The sequence below is a fragment of the Macaca mulatta genome, chromosome 11 (assembly GCF_049350105.2).
Source record: "Macaca mulatta isolate MMU2019108-1 chromosome 11, T2T-MMU8v2.0, whole genome shotgun sequence".
Lineage (NCBI taxonomy): Eukaryota > Metazoa > Chordata > Mammalia > Primates > Cercopithecidae > Macaca > Macaca mulatta.
The window spans coordinates 30,916,624-30,931,647 of record NC_133416.1 but is presented as its reverse complement, the minus strand read 5'-3'; the positions used below and the strand labels follow the sequence as shown (position 1 = coordinate 30,931,647).

The following is a 15,024-nucleotide window of genomic DNA, read 5'->3' as shown; positions in this document are numbered from 1 at the left end:
GTAGCTCGTGCATTGTGGGGGACTGGGTGTGTTAAAAATGTGTTTATCAGTGAAATTCAGAGAACAGTTTTAGTTTTGCCTGGCTTAAAAAAAAACCCTGGAAGTCACAACTGTGGGCTCTCATAAATAGTGATAACTTCCACTTACTATGATGCTGATGGTGATGCCTCCAAGTAAGGAGCCTGTGGATTCAGAACACATTGGCTTTCTGCCTCTTGTTAGTGGAGTCTTTGGAGATACAGCAGAGTTGTTTACTGGTATGTAACCAGAAGACTAGAGGCAAAGTGCTTTGATGCAAGTCTCCTTTTCTCTTGGAGTTTTATAAATATTTTCCAGGCTTATACATACATGTTTTACTTATTCAGATGTATTGCTCTTTTAAATATAGAGAACATTTCCTGATTCCATTCAGTTTAATTGTCAGATAAAAAAAGAAGTTATAATAATAGATAACTGACTCACTGAAGAGTAACACCAATCATAGGGACATTGTTCTGGTTTTGATTTCAAAGCAATCACTGAGTAAGCCTACTTTGAAATGGAACGTGAGTCAGCATTCAGCAAAGCGGAGTTTAAACCTCTCCTCAAGATTCTGAGTGACAGAAAGCTTTTAAATAGGGCACTGTTTGTTCATAGTTTTGGGTATCTGTGATTTACTTGGCTTTGTTAGACAATAGAGGCTTTGGTTCAGTTATATTTTTAACATTCCTTAAAATAAATCAAAGAGTGTTCCCATTTTGGATGTGGATTGGTATGGTAGAGGAAATGAGGAACTAACAAGTGCCAAGTATCCAGGGATTACTTGCTGGGATCTGTGCTTGACTGCCTGGGTTAATATTTTTCTGGTTGCACATAATAGAAACTGGCTCTGGCTAGCTTAAGGGAAAAAAGTAAGTGGTGCTAACATATTGGAAGAATATTCTGGTATCTCACAGAATCTGAGACTCAGGAAAAAAGGGTTGGGGTAACCTCTAACCTCAGAAATAGGGGTCCATGTCTGTCTCCCTATGGTAAGGAAGTTGAAGTGATGTCACCATAAGATTTTTCATAGGAGCCCCATGTGGGGTCAGGTCTTCACGTGCGGGTCGGTCAGTCAAGGTTAGAGGGGCAGAATGCTATGCTTTAGCCACTTGTTTGTAGGTACCCACACCTGTATTTTGTGATTAATTTCTAGAGAAAGGGAAATTATTATAAATTGGAGGCTATAGCAGCAAGCACTATATGGGGTATTTTACAAGATTAATTTTTTAAATAGCCTATAAAAATCACTTTCTATCTCACAAATGAGAAAACTGAGACTCAAATTGGTTAGACAGCTTGTCTAAGGATCTACAATTAAAATTTAGCAGGGCTAGAAGGCCAAGCATGTCTATAAGGAAGGCTAATCTTGTTCTTAAAATATTTGAGTAGTGTGATAAAACTACTTACGATAGAAAATTTCAACTTGAGAAAGAAAAATTGTAAAAAATATATATATATATTTTAAATAAATTAAAAAAACAAAAAGTAACAACCAAATAAGTTTGGGAGCTCTTTTTATTACACTGAGAAATCTCAAAAAAGTACAAAGCCCAAGAAAGTAGATGCATTTCAGAAAATAAGATAAAACATTTGCATACATACATATTAATGACATTTAGTTTTGAATTAAAAATATTCATGATTTTACATTGACGTATACTGCCTGTGAATTAAATACATTCTGAAATACTGGGAAAAGATTTCATATATCCTGTACTTGAACCTGAATTCCTAAAAATAGGGATTAAGTTCACAATTTGATTTGCAGACTAATGGTTTCATTGATTCAAAGTGCCTTTAAAGAGCAGAAATAGGAAACAGGCATATATCACACACACTCCTTTAAGTGATATATCAGATCAAAGCTGAATTAATATAATAATCTTTAGTGCTTTTAATTGTATTGTTTGTTTTCAGTAGACCAATGAAAATACATAGATCCAACTGCAGAAAAGAGGTTAGGTAATGCCGGAATGATTCTCTATCATATTAGTGTTTTATTTCCAATTATACAGATAAACAGGTGATGTTGAAATCCATGCTATTTCTATCCTCAAGATAAGATAAATGTATGATTACATTCTAGCATCTCATCAAGAGTCATCATGAAACAATAATATATTTACTACTTTTGCAAAATAATATATAATAGACTACCACAGGCTATAAAGTTTACTTAATTAATTTTGATAATGTGGCACTTTACAATGGCTTTTGGGTCGTATCACACTCTGTTGCTGCTACTACTACTACTACTAAAATAAAAGTAAATGTAAAGAAGAAACCAAAAGAAAATAAATTAGATCACTTGATAATTCTAAATATTGTTTTGGTTTATCCTTGAACTGGAAATCAATTCTGCATGATTCGGAAAGAAAACAAACACATCTTTATAATTCAGAGCATGTATTTTGAAGGTGTAATATGATGTATCCAATGCCAGTGTGGGTTTGCTTGTTGTGTTCTTCTTATTCAATGTCTACTGGTTCCGTGGCTATTAAAGCACTTAACTGTTTCTGTGCACAGGAGAGGAACAGTTCCAAACTGGACAGGCTTCTTTGGCGGATAACTTGATCGAGCTGTTTAATTTTTTAAAGAGAGAGAGAAAGAGAAAAAAAATATTAGTTGAAGGATAAAGAATATTATGTCACTGAAGCCCACTAGAAAAAACTTTCTAGATGAGACAATTTAGGAAATCAAATAGTACTTTAAACTGAATGACAGTATAGTCACTCTTTCTGGCCTAAATCATCTAAGATGAGATGATAAAATCATTATGGTTTTATAACTGATGTTGTTATTCAGTTATTAGAGAAATACCATACATTTGATCAGAATGCTTTCAGAAAACATAAAAAAGTATTAAAATGCCAGTTCTTAATGTATATATGCAACCAAACATCCACAAATATATTACAGATGCAAGTAATAAAATAAATACATAGTACAGAAACACAGCATAATCACATCATGCATAGGGTTTAGTGGAACAAATAAACCCTGTGGAGGAGATAAACAATTTGCTGAAATTAGAGAAAGTTCTGGGGAAAAGTATGCTTCAAAAAACATTTGAGGCCAGGTGCGGAGGCTCACACCTGTAATCCTAGCACTTTGGGAGGCTGAAGTGGGAGGCTCATTTGAAGTCAGGAGTTTCAGACCAGCTTGGCCAACATGGTGAAACCCTGTCTCTACTAAAAATAAAACAATTAGCTGTGCATGGTGGTGCAAACCTGTAATCTCAGCTACTTAGGAGGTGGAGGCAAAAGAATTTCTTGAACCCAGGAGACAGAGGTTGCAGTGACCCAAGATTGTGCCCCTGAACTCCAGCCTGGGTGACAGAGTGAGACTCTGCTTAAAAAAAAAAAAAAATATATATATATATATATATATATATATATATATATATGATATTGTTGAAACTATTTTTGTTCTTGTCCCTCGGCTAAGGTAGAGGTGTTTTATTAGATGTTTTACTATTTCAATAGCGAACTCATATAGTAAACGAAACAAGAGGGTTAGTAAGGGAAATCATTTGGATTATATATAATAAAGAACTCTCTGGATGGTAAAGATTATTGAATACAAGAAGAAAAACTTCAAACTTTTTGGCCCTAAAAAATTTGCCCATGGGGTGAAAATAACAAAACTAGGAAAACACATTCCCTATAGGTTACAGAACAATGGAGGAATTAAAAGACAAATAAATTCCATTTCATAATATACTTGTCATACTTATGAAAAAGTTGACATTCTTCTCACAAGTCCCTGCATCCCCCACAAAGACAAACCCAAACAATAATTCTCTATTAAATTATACTTCCACAATCTACTATACTCAAAATGGCTGAAAAACTGGATGATTAAAATACTGAAATATTCTAAGAATTAATCAAACAGAATCACTATATTTAGCAAAATGCTCCTGTAAAATAATTGAACTATACTGGATCCCTTCAATTCCAATATTCAGAGATTCTATTATATATACAGAAATAAGATATCTGATTATCATTTCTCCTCAGTTTTTTTTCCTTCTTCCTTTACTAGATGATAACTTCAGGTGAATACATGCCTTATGCTTACAAGACTATTAAACAAAAGAGATCTTAGAACGTAAGTCCCAGGTATGCAGAAATCTTATCTGTCTTGCTAACTACTTTATCCCTAGCATCTAGAGTGGGGTCTGGCACATGTTAGACAAGCAGTAAATATTTGCTGATATTGAATGAATCAAGACACATAACCCCAATCATCAAGGCAATCTATTGGAAAATGACAGATGTACTTTTAATGCTAAGAACCAAAGCATGCTAACCTAATCTAAAAGATATATGGGAGATTAAAGTCATAGTTTTAAAAGTTTCATTTTAATATATGTAAAACAGATTGAAATCTAAGTATTTCCAGCTTCTAAAATTATTTTGCACTTGGTCTAAATTAAACAGTACAGAAGAATACATCAATACTCAGTTCCAGTCCATTCTCCAGTGATTTCTGTCTACTTTTGGATGTTTTTAAGCATTTAAAGATGGGTTTTAAAAAATATGTAGTCCACATCTTACAATTCTTATAATTATTAAGTTTGAGAGGGTCCACACAATCACTTTATTACACTGTCATTACTGGAAGTTTTCCCTATCACATTTAAAAAAATTGCTTAACTGTATTTCATAATTTATTTGGTTACTCTCCCATTGACAGGCAGGCAAGTTTATTCTAACTTTTTGTTGTTTTTCAACTAATAACATTTACAACCTGAGTGCACACCCTTCAAAAGATGTTCAAGGTGTTGAAATCTGTCAGTGTCACATCTGCATATTGTAAATTGTGATACATATTGTCAAATTGCTTTCCAGAGAGTATATTATCAGTCCCAACTGCAGTGTTATGAGAGGATCAGTGTCTCCTGTTTTTGCTTTTTCTTTTAAACAGTTGCATAGTTTTTATTTTATAGTTATAATATATGTAACGGACATTTTAATATTTTAAAGCATTCTATTCATAGACATTAAGATTGTTCACACTATTTGGCTATTATAATTAAGGCTGTAATGAACATCCTTCAACACAGACCTCTGTACGTGTGCTAGTACAGCCTGAGGAAATTGAGCCAAAGAATATGTAGTTTGCAATGCTACCTCTAATTATAAATCAGCTTTCCATATATACATGAACCTGTCTTTAGGCTCTCCATCCTGTTCCCTTGGACAATTCACCGATCTCTACACAAATGTAATGCATTTTAATTATTACAGCTTTATAATAAACCTTAATATATCATATATTGCCAATATAAAATATTTCAGAAGTATATAAATTAGTGGGCATTTGTAAGAAAACTGAGTTTAAGAAGGAAGTGACCAGACTGCAGATAGTCTCATACCTCTTTTATCATAGGCACAAAATATAAGCAGAACTCAGCGGTATATTATCTTGAGACATACAAGTAGGCAAAAACCCATTCCTTTTTAAGGCAAGTAAACAATGCAATAAAAACTGAACTGAGGAGAGTTGTATTTGGAGGATGAAGTCTGGCAGGATGAGATACATAATTCCGTTCAGAGGGGGCTTCATGGGTGTTTGTTTTACTATTATGCTTCATAACTTGTGTACATGTAACATACGTGCTAGCTTTAACAATTCAAAATCTTTCACAAATCTCCCAGAACAATCAGGAGATACATTGAAAACAAATATGACTTAATACCTTAGAATTTTTAGAAGCTAGATAAATGAGAAACTTTTCTTTTGAGGGAATATGGCACAATTTCACATTGTGTAAAAAGCATTCAACCTCTGATGGCTGCTAAGTAACAATAATCTGAATTTGTGCATTCAAAATGAGTATTTCTGTAATGTTTTAAGAGGATATATATATATATGGACAAAAAAAGTTTGATAGATTTGTTTAAACATACCACACACTTCTCTTGCTTGTATTAGATGTCACTATGGAATTACTGACTATACGATGATAGGCATAAAGGTTTTGGTTTTAGGCAGCTGCCAAGGCTCACTTCACATCTTTAACACTCCCTCCCCAGAACGCTCTGAAAGTAAGAATTCTTTAAATAAACAGGAGCACAATACTTTAAGATGCAACAAGGCGATACTGATACTGTATGAGGAAGGAAATAGAGATTGGGCCATCACAAAGCTGAGCTTCCACTTTTGTGGGTCCTTCTTGGGTATGGTAAATAGATCATGGCTGTGGGATGGAACACATATAACCTTTCTCTTACAAGGATGTTGAATTCTTCTCTTTGAAACAAATACATCAAACTGATGTTCTTGGCAAATTCCTGAATTTCAACAGTTACTGTTTTATTAGGCATGACCTTATTATCCTTTATTGAGGCAAGAAGAATTTTGGCAAAACATTCAACTTTTTTGCTCCTTAAGGCATGGGACTTAGTTCTGTATTTGTGGCTTTCATTTCAAAGTGAATCAAAGATTTGTATTCTGTGACATAGTAATGAAAATTATGTCCAGAGTAGTGGTGGCAAATTTTTGATATGGGGTTTAAAATCTCTTCATAATAGTGTAGCTCTAACCGATTTGTTTTCTCTTCCATTTTCTGTTGCTTTAATTTCTATTTAGCTCTTACAGATATCTGAAAAAATCTGGAAATTCTTGTTTCTGAAATAGACACCTAGGCTTCAGTTTGCTGGTATAACTGCTGAAAGCCTTTTAGAAACATACTACGTATTAAAATTTTTAATTTTATTAAGCTTGCGGGGGGAAATAGGATGTCTTTTTAACATTTCATGTATTAGATTTACCATTCCATGAGTGTTTCATGCCATAGCAAAAGTAAAAGAAACATAAAACATCTCTTGACCTTAGCTTTTTATTTGCCAGTCATTAAAATGCAATACGATGGTGAATTCACATTGGTCTAAAGTGCAACATTCAAAGTCAATTACAAACACATCTGGCTTATTTTAATTGGACTGTTTATTAAGAAGACTATTCACATCCAGAAAGATCTGATTCATTGTTTTGAAATATATATATGTGGGGGTGGTTCCAAGATGGCCGAATAGGAACAGCTCCAGTTTACAGCTCCCAGCGTGAGTGACACAGAAGATGGGTGATTTCTGCATTTCCAACTGAGGTACCAGGTTCATCTCACTGGGGCTTGTCGGACAGGGCTGCAGGACAGTGGGTGCAGTGCACCGAGTGTGAATCGAAGCAGGGCGAGGCATCGCCTCACTCGGGAAGCGCAAGGGATCAGGTAGCAAAGCTGTGACAGACGACACCTGGAAAATCGGGTCACTCCCACCCTAATACTGCGCTTTTCCAATGGTCTTAGCAAATGACACACCAGGAGATTATATCCCGTGCCTGGCTTGGAGGGTCCCACGCCCACGGCACCTTGCTCACTGCTAGCACAGGAGTCTGAGATTGAACTGGAAGGTGGCAGTGAGGCTGGCGGAGGGGCGCTCCCCATTGCTGAGGCTTGAGCAGGTAAGGAAGCTCAAACTGGGTGGAGCCCACTGCAGCTCAAGGAGGCCTGCCTGCCTCTGTAGACTCCACCTCTGGGAGCAGGACATAGCCAAACAAAAGGCAGCAGAAACCTCTGCAGACATAAATGTCCCTGTCTGACAGCATTGAAGAGAGTAGTGGTTCTCCCAGCATGGAGTTGAGGCACCCTCCAGTAGAGGCAGACTGACACCACAAACGGCCAGGTACCCCTCTGAGACGAAACTTCCAGAGGAACAATCAGGCAGCAACATTTGCTGTTCAGCAATATTTGCTGCTCTGCAGCCTCCACTGCTGATACCCAGGCAAACAGGGTCTGGAGTGGACCTCCAGCAAACTCCAAAAGACCTGCAGCTGAGGGTCTTGACTGTTAGAAGGAAAACTAACAGAGTGAAAGGACATCCACACCAAAACCCCATCTGTACGTCACCATCATCAAAGACCAAAGGTAGATAAAACTACAAAGATGGGGAACAAACAGAGCAGAAAAGCTGAAAATTCTAAAAATCAGAGCGCCTCTCCCCCTCCAAAGGAATGCAGTTCCTCACCAGCAACGGAACAATGCTGGACAGAGAATGACTTTGACAAGTTGAGAGAAGAAGGCTTCAGTCGATCAAACTTCTCAGAGCTAAAGGAGGAACTACGAACCCAGTGCAAAGAAACTAAAAACCTTGAAAAAAGAGTTGACGAATGGCTAACTAGAATAACCAGGGTAGACAAGTCCTTAAATGACCTGATGGAGCTGAAAACCATGGCATGAGAACTACATGACGAATGCACAAGCTTCAATAGCTGATTCAATCAACTGGAAGAAAGGGTATCAGTGATTGAAAATCAAATGAATGAAATGAAATGAAAAGAGAAGGTTAGAAAAAAAAGAGTAAAAAGAAATAAACAAAGCCTCCAAGAAATATGGGACTATGTGAAAAGACCAAATCTACATCTGATTGGTGTACCTGAAAGTGACGGGGAGAATGGAACCAAGTTGGAAAACACTCTGCAGGATATCATCCAGGAGAACTTCCCCAACCTAGCAAGGCAGGCCAATATTCAAATTCAGAAAATACAGAGAACGCCACAAAGATACTCCTCGAGAAGAGCAACTCCAAGACACGTAATTGTCAGATTCACCAAAGTTGAAATGAAGGAAAAAATGTTAAGGGCAGCCAGAGAGGAAGGGCAGGTTACCCACAAAGGGAAGCCCATCAGACTAACAGCGGATCACTCGGCAGAAACTCTACAAGCCAGAAGAGAGTGGGGGCCAATGTTCGACATTCTTAAAAGAATTTTCAACACAAAATTTCATATCCAGCCAAACTAATTTTCATAAGTGAAGGAGAAATAAAATCCTTTACAGACAAGCAAATGCTGAGAGATTTTGTCACCACCAGGCCTGCCTTACAAGAGACCATGAAGGAAGAACTAAACATGGAAAGGAACAACCGGTACCAGCCACTACAAAAACATGCCAAAATGTAAAGACCATCGATGCTAGGAAGAAATTGCATCAACTAATGAGCAAAATAACCAGCTAACATCATAATGACAGGATCAAATTCACACATAACAATATTAACTTTAAATGTAAATGGGCGAAATGCCCCAATTAAAAGACACAGACTGTCAAATAGGATAAAGAGTCAAGATCCATCAGCGTGCTGTATTCAGGAGACCCATCTCATGTGGGCCCAAAATAAAGGGATGGAGGAAGATCTACCAAGCAAATGGAAAACAACAAAAAGGCAGGAGTTGCAATCCTGGTCTCTGATAAAACAGACTTTAAACCAACAAAGATCAAGAGACAAAGAAGGCCATTACATAATGGTAAAGGGATCAATTCAACAAGAAGAGCTAACCATCCTGAATATATATTCACCCAAAACAGGAGCACCCAGATTCATAAGGCAAGTCCTTAGAGACCTACAAAGAGACTTAGACTCCCATACAATAATAATGGGAGACTTTAACACCCCACTGTCAATATTAGACAGATCAATGAGACAGAAAGTTAACAAGGATATGCAGGAATTGAACTTAGCTTTGCACCAAGTGGACCTAATAGACATCTACAGAACTCTCCACCCCAAATCAACAGAATATACATTCTTCTCAGCACCACATCACACTTATTCAAAAATTGACCACATAGTTTGAAGTAAAGCACTCTTCAGCAAATGTAAAAGAACAGAAATTATAACAAACTGTCTCTCAGATCACAGTGCAATCAAACTAGAACTCAGGATTAAGAAACTCACTAAAAACTGCTCAACTACATGGAAACTGAAGAACCTGCTCTTGAATGACTACTGGGTACATAACGAAATGAAGGCAGAAATAAAGATGTTCTTTGAAACCAATGAGAACAAAGACATAACATACCAGAATCTCTGGGACACATTTAAAGCAGTGCGTAGTGGGAAATTTATAGCACTAAATGCCCACAGGAGAAAGCAGGAAAGATCTAAAATTGACACACTAATATCACAATTAAAATAACTAGAGAAGCAAGAGCAAACACATTTAAAAGCTAGCAGAAGGCAAGAAATAACTAAGATCAGAGCAGAACTGAAGAAGATAGAGACACAAAAATCCCTTCAAAAAATTCAATGAATCCAGGAGCTAGTTTTTTGAAAAGATCAACAAAATTGATAGACCGCTAGCAAGAATAATAAAGAAGAAAAGAAAGAAGAATCAAATAGACACATTAAAAAATGATAAAGGGGATATCACCACTGACCCCACAGAAATACAAACTACCATCGGAGAATACGATAAACAACTCTACGCAAATAAACTAGAAAACCTAGAAGAAATGGATAAATTCCAGGACACATACACCCCCCCCCAAGACTAAACCAGGAAGAAGTCGAATTTCTGAATAGACCAATAACAGACTCTGAAACTGAGGCAATAATTAGTAGCTTACCAACAAAAAAACGTCCAGGACCAGATGGATTCACAGCCGAATTCTACCAGAGGTACAAGGAGGAGCTGGTACTATTCCTTCTGAAACTATTCCAATCAATAGAAAAAGAGAGAAATCTCCCTAACTCATTTTATGAGGCCAGCATCATCCTGATACCAAAGCCTGGCAGAGACACAACAACAAAAAAAGAGAATTTTAGACCGATATCCCTGATGAACATCAATGTAAAAATCCTCAACAAAATACTGTCATACTGAATCCAGCTGCACATCAAAAAGCTTATCCACCATGATCAAGTGAGCTTCACCCCTGGGATGCAAGGCTGGTTCAACATACACAAATCAATAAACCTAATACAGCATATAAACAGAACCAAAGACAAAAACCACATGATTATCTCAATAGATGCAGAAAAGGCCTTTGACGAAATTCAACAGCCCTTCATGCTAAAATCTATCAATAAATTAGGTATTGATAGGACGTATCTCAAAATAATGAGAGCTACTTATGACAAACCCACAGCCAATATCATACTGAATGGGCAAAAACTGGAAGCATTCCCTTTGAAAACTGGCACAAGACAGGGATGCTCTCTGTCTCCACTCCTATTCAACAGTGTTGGAAGTTCTGGCCAGGGCAATCAGGCAGGAGAAAGAAATAAAGGGTATTCAATTAGGAAAAGAGGAAGTCAAATTGTCCCTGTTTGCAGATGACATGATTGTGTATCTAGAAAACCCCATCATCCCAGCCCAAAGTCTCCTTAAGCTGATAAGCAACTTCAGCGAAGTCTCAGGATACAAAATCAACGTGCAAAAATCACAGGCATTCTTGTACACCAATAACAGGCAAATAGAGAGCCAAATCATGAGTGAACTCCAACTCACAATTGCTTCAAAGAGAATAAAAGACCTAGGAATCCAATTTACAAGAGATGTGAAGGACCCCTTCAAGGAGAACTACAAACCACTGCTAAAGGAAATCAAAGAGGACACAAACAAATGGAAGAATATTCCATGCTCATGGATACGAAGAATCAATATCATGAAAATGGCCACATTGCCCAAGGTAATTTACAGATTCAATGCCATCCCCATCAAGCTACCAATGACTTTCTTCACCAAATTGGAAAAAACTACTTTAAAGTTCATATGGAACCAAAAAAGAGCCCGCATTGCCAAGTCAATCCTAAGCCAAAAGATCAAAGCTGGAGGCATCATGCTAACTGACTTCAAACTATACTACAAGGTTACAGTAACCAAAACAGCATGGTACTGGTACCAAAACAGAGATATAGACCAATGGAACAGAACAGAGCCTTCAGAAATAACACCACACATCTACAACCATCTGATCTTTGACAAACCTGACAAAAACAAGAAATGGGGAAATGATTCCCTATTTAATACATGGTGCTGGGAAAACTGGCTAGCCATAAGCAGAAAGCTGAAACTGGATCCTTTCCTTACTCCTTATACGAAAATTAATTCAAGATGGATTAGAGACTTAAATGTTAGACCTAATACCATAAAAACCCTAGAGGAAAACCTAGGTAGTACCATTCAGGACATAGGCATGGGCAAAGACTTCATGTCTAAAACACCAAAAGCAACAGCAGCAAAAGCCAAAATTGACAAATGGGATCTCATTAAACTAAAGAGCTTCTGCACAGCAAAAGAAACTACCATCAGAGTGAACAGGCAACCTACAGAACGGGAGAAAATTTTTGCAATCTACTCATCTGACAAAAGGCTAATATCCAGAACCTACAAAGAACTCAAACAAATTTACAAGAAAAAAACAAACAACCCCATCAAAAAGTGGGCAAAGGATATGAACAGACATTTCTCAAAAGAAGACATTCATACAGCCAACAGGCACATGAAAAAATGCTCATCATCACTGGCCATCAGAGAAATGCAAATCAAAACCACAATGAGATACCATCTCACACCAGTTAGAATAGCGATCATTAAAAAGTCAGGAAACAACATGTGCTGGAGAGGATGTGGAGAAACAGGAACACTCTTACACTGTTGGTGGGACTGTAAACTAGTTCAACCATTGTGGAAGACAGTGTGGCAATTCCTCAAGGATCTAGAACTAGAAATACCGTTTGATCCAGCAATCCCTTTATAGGATATATACCCAAAGGATCATAAATCATGCTGCTATAAAGACACATGCACACGTATGTTTACTGCAGCACTATTCACGATATCAAAGACTTGGAACCAACCCAAATGTCCATCAATGATAGACTGGATTAAGAAAATATGGCACATATACACCATGGAATACTATGCAACCATAAAAAAGGATGAGTTCATATCCTTTATAGGGACATGGTCAAAGCTGGAAACCATCATTCTCAGCAAACTATTGCAAGGACAAAAAACCAAATATCACATGTTCTCACTCATAGGTGGGAACTGAACAAAGAGAACACTTGGACACAGGAAGAGGAACATCACAAACCGGGGCCTGTTGTGGGATGGAGGGAGGCGGGAGGGGGGAGGGATAGCATTAGGAGATATACCTAATGTAAATGACGAGTTAATGGCTGCAGCACACCAACATGGCACATGTATACATATGCAATAAACCTGAGCGTTGTGCACATGTACCCTAGAATTTAAAGTATAATAATAAATATATATATATGTGTGTGTGTGTGTATGTGTGTCTGTGTCTGTGTGTCAAATACACGTACTAATGCACTTTCAATGTTTTGAGCTTCTACCAACAAAATATACCAAGAAACATGAACATGTTACATCTACCTTTATCAATATTACTTTTCCAACTTACACTCCTACATATTTTAAATTAATGCTTAAAAATCATTTCATTTTTCCAAAAAGCTAGGATAGATATTCAGCAAATCCACTCATGGGTAAAGTGACTAGAGAAGACCACTTAGAGAAGGTGGTAATTAAGAGACTTGAAAAGAGACAAGAAGGGAGCTATCTAAAAACATGGGGAAAGAAATTCTCAAGGTAGCTGAAATCACAAGGAAAAACTTGAAAAGGGGGGTTCAGACTTGGTTTGATGAAGAACTGGTAAGAAATCCATTAAGATTGGAGCAAAATTAGCGAGGAGACTAGTAGGGGAGGAGATCAGAGAAGTAGATGGAAGCCAGAGCATAAAGGGCCCTAAAGGTTTGCAGTTTGATGGGAAGGCACTGGAGAGTTTTCAGCAGGAGTATGACCATGCTCTGTGTTTGAAAAATATCATACAAGTTATTATGTGGAAAACACACTGTAGTGGGGCAAAAGTGGAAGAGGAAAAGCCATCTAGCAGACATTTAGTCTGGAAAAGATATAAATTTGACCAGACTGCTGTTAGTAGTGGTTTAAGAACAGTTCAGGTTTAGGATTTTAAGACAGGACCAACTTGAGTTGCTGATAGATTGGAAGTATAGATGAAAGGAAAAGAGAAATAAAAGGTGATTCTTTGAATAATAGTTCCCTATCCTGAGATATGATAGACTAGAGCTGGAGTGAGTTGGCCAGAGGAAAACTGTTTTGTTTTAGACATGATAAATTTGTCAAAACCTATCAGACATGTTAGGCATATCAGATATAAGGTCTGCAGTTCAGGGGAGATATCAGGCCTTGAAATAAAAATGTGGAAGTCATCTGTATATAGAAGACATTTAAAGCATAGATAAAATATGTAGGGAATGAATGTGGATAAAAGAGAAAAGGTTACAGGACTAAGTCCTGGGACACTCAGGGATGTCCAAGGAAGATAATACAGTCACGGGTTCTTAGTTTCTATTTCCGGTTGGGCCAGTAAAGTCCCTTCCTCATTGCTCTTTTCTGCTTATCACTAGAAACAGAAACTGAAAACCATGGCTTCAAGTTGCTAAAAGCCTAAAGCAAAACAAAAGAGAATGAAAACAAGAAAATAAGGCGGGTTGCACAAGCTTGCTAGCACATGATCTTATAACAGTGGGATATTCGATTCAACAGATAATTATTGTAATGGGTTCAATTGTGTCCCCCAAAAAGATATGTTCAAGTCCTACCCCCACACTTGTGAATGTGATTTTATTTGGAAATAGGGTTTTTGCTGATGTAATTAAGTTGTAAATTGAGATGGGCTCTTACCGGATTAGGGTAGGCCTTAAATCCAATCACTAGTGTCTTCATAAGAAGAGAAACAGAGGCCGGGCGTGGTGGCTCACGCCTGTAATCCCAGCACTTTGGGAGGACGAGACGGGCGGATCACGAGGTTAGGAGATCGAGAAGATCCTGGCTAACAGGTGAAACCCCGTCTCTACTAAAAATATAAAAAATTTAGCGGGGCGCAGTGGCGGGCGCCTGCAGTCCCAGCTGCTCGGGAGGCTGAGGCAGGAGAATGGCGTGAACCCGGGAGGCGGAGCTTGCAGTGAGCTGAGATCGCGCCACCGCACTCCAGCTCTGGGCTACAGAGCAAGACTCCCTCTCTCTCTCAAATAAAAAAAAAAAAAAAAAAAAAAAGAAGAGACACAGATACCAAGGAGAGGTCTATGTGAAGATGGAAGCCGAATCACCAGAAGCTAAGACAGAGGCACGAAACAGACTTTTCCTTAGAGCCTTCGAGAGCAT

The 15,024-nt window shown here is 37.6% G+C and overlaps 1 protein-coding gene across 20 annotated transcripts in view; it reads right to left on the bottom strand.

Annotated features, from left to right (window-relative positions):
- Window positions 1-1,518: 1,518 nt before the first annotated feature.
- CCDC91 (coiled-coil domain containing 91) overlaps window positions 1,519-15,024 on the bottom strand; it is a 370,457-nt gene continuing 356,951 nt past the window's right edge. For all 20 annotated transcript variants that reach the window (XM_077953174.1, XM_077953168.1, XM_077953177.1 and 17 more), the window contains one exon: window positions 1,519-2,600. In XM_077953174.1, the coding sequence (XP_077809300.1) occupies window positions 2,490-2,600 (111 nt within the window). In that variant the 3' untranslated portion in view covers window positions 1,519-2,489. The remainder of the gene's footprint in view (window positions 2,601-15,024) is intronic.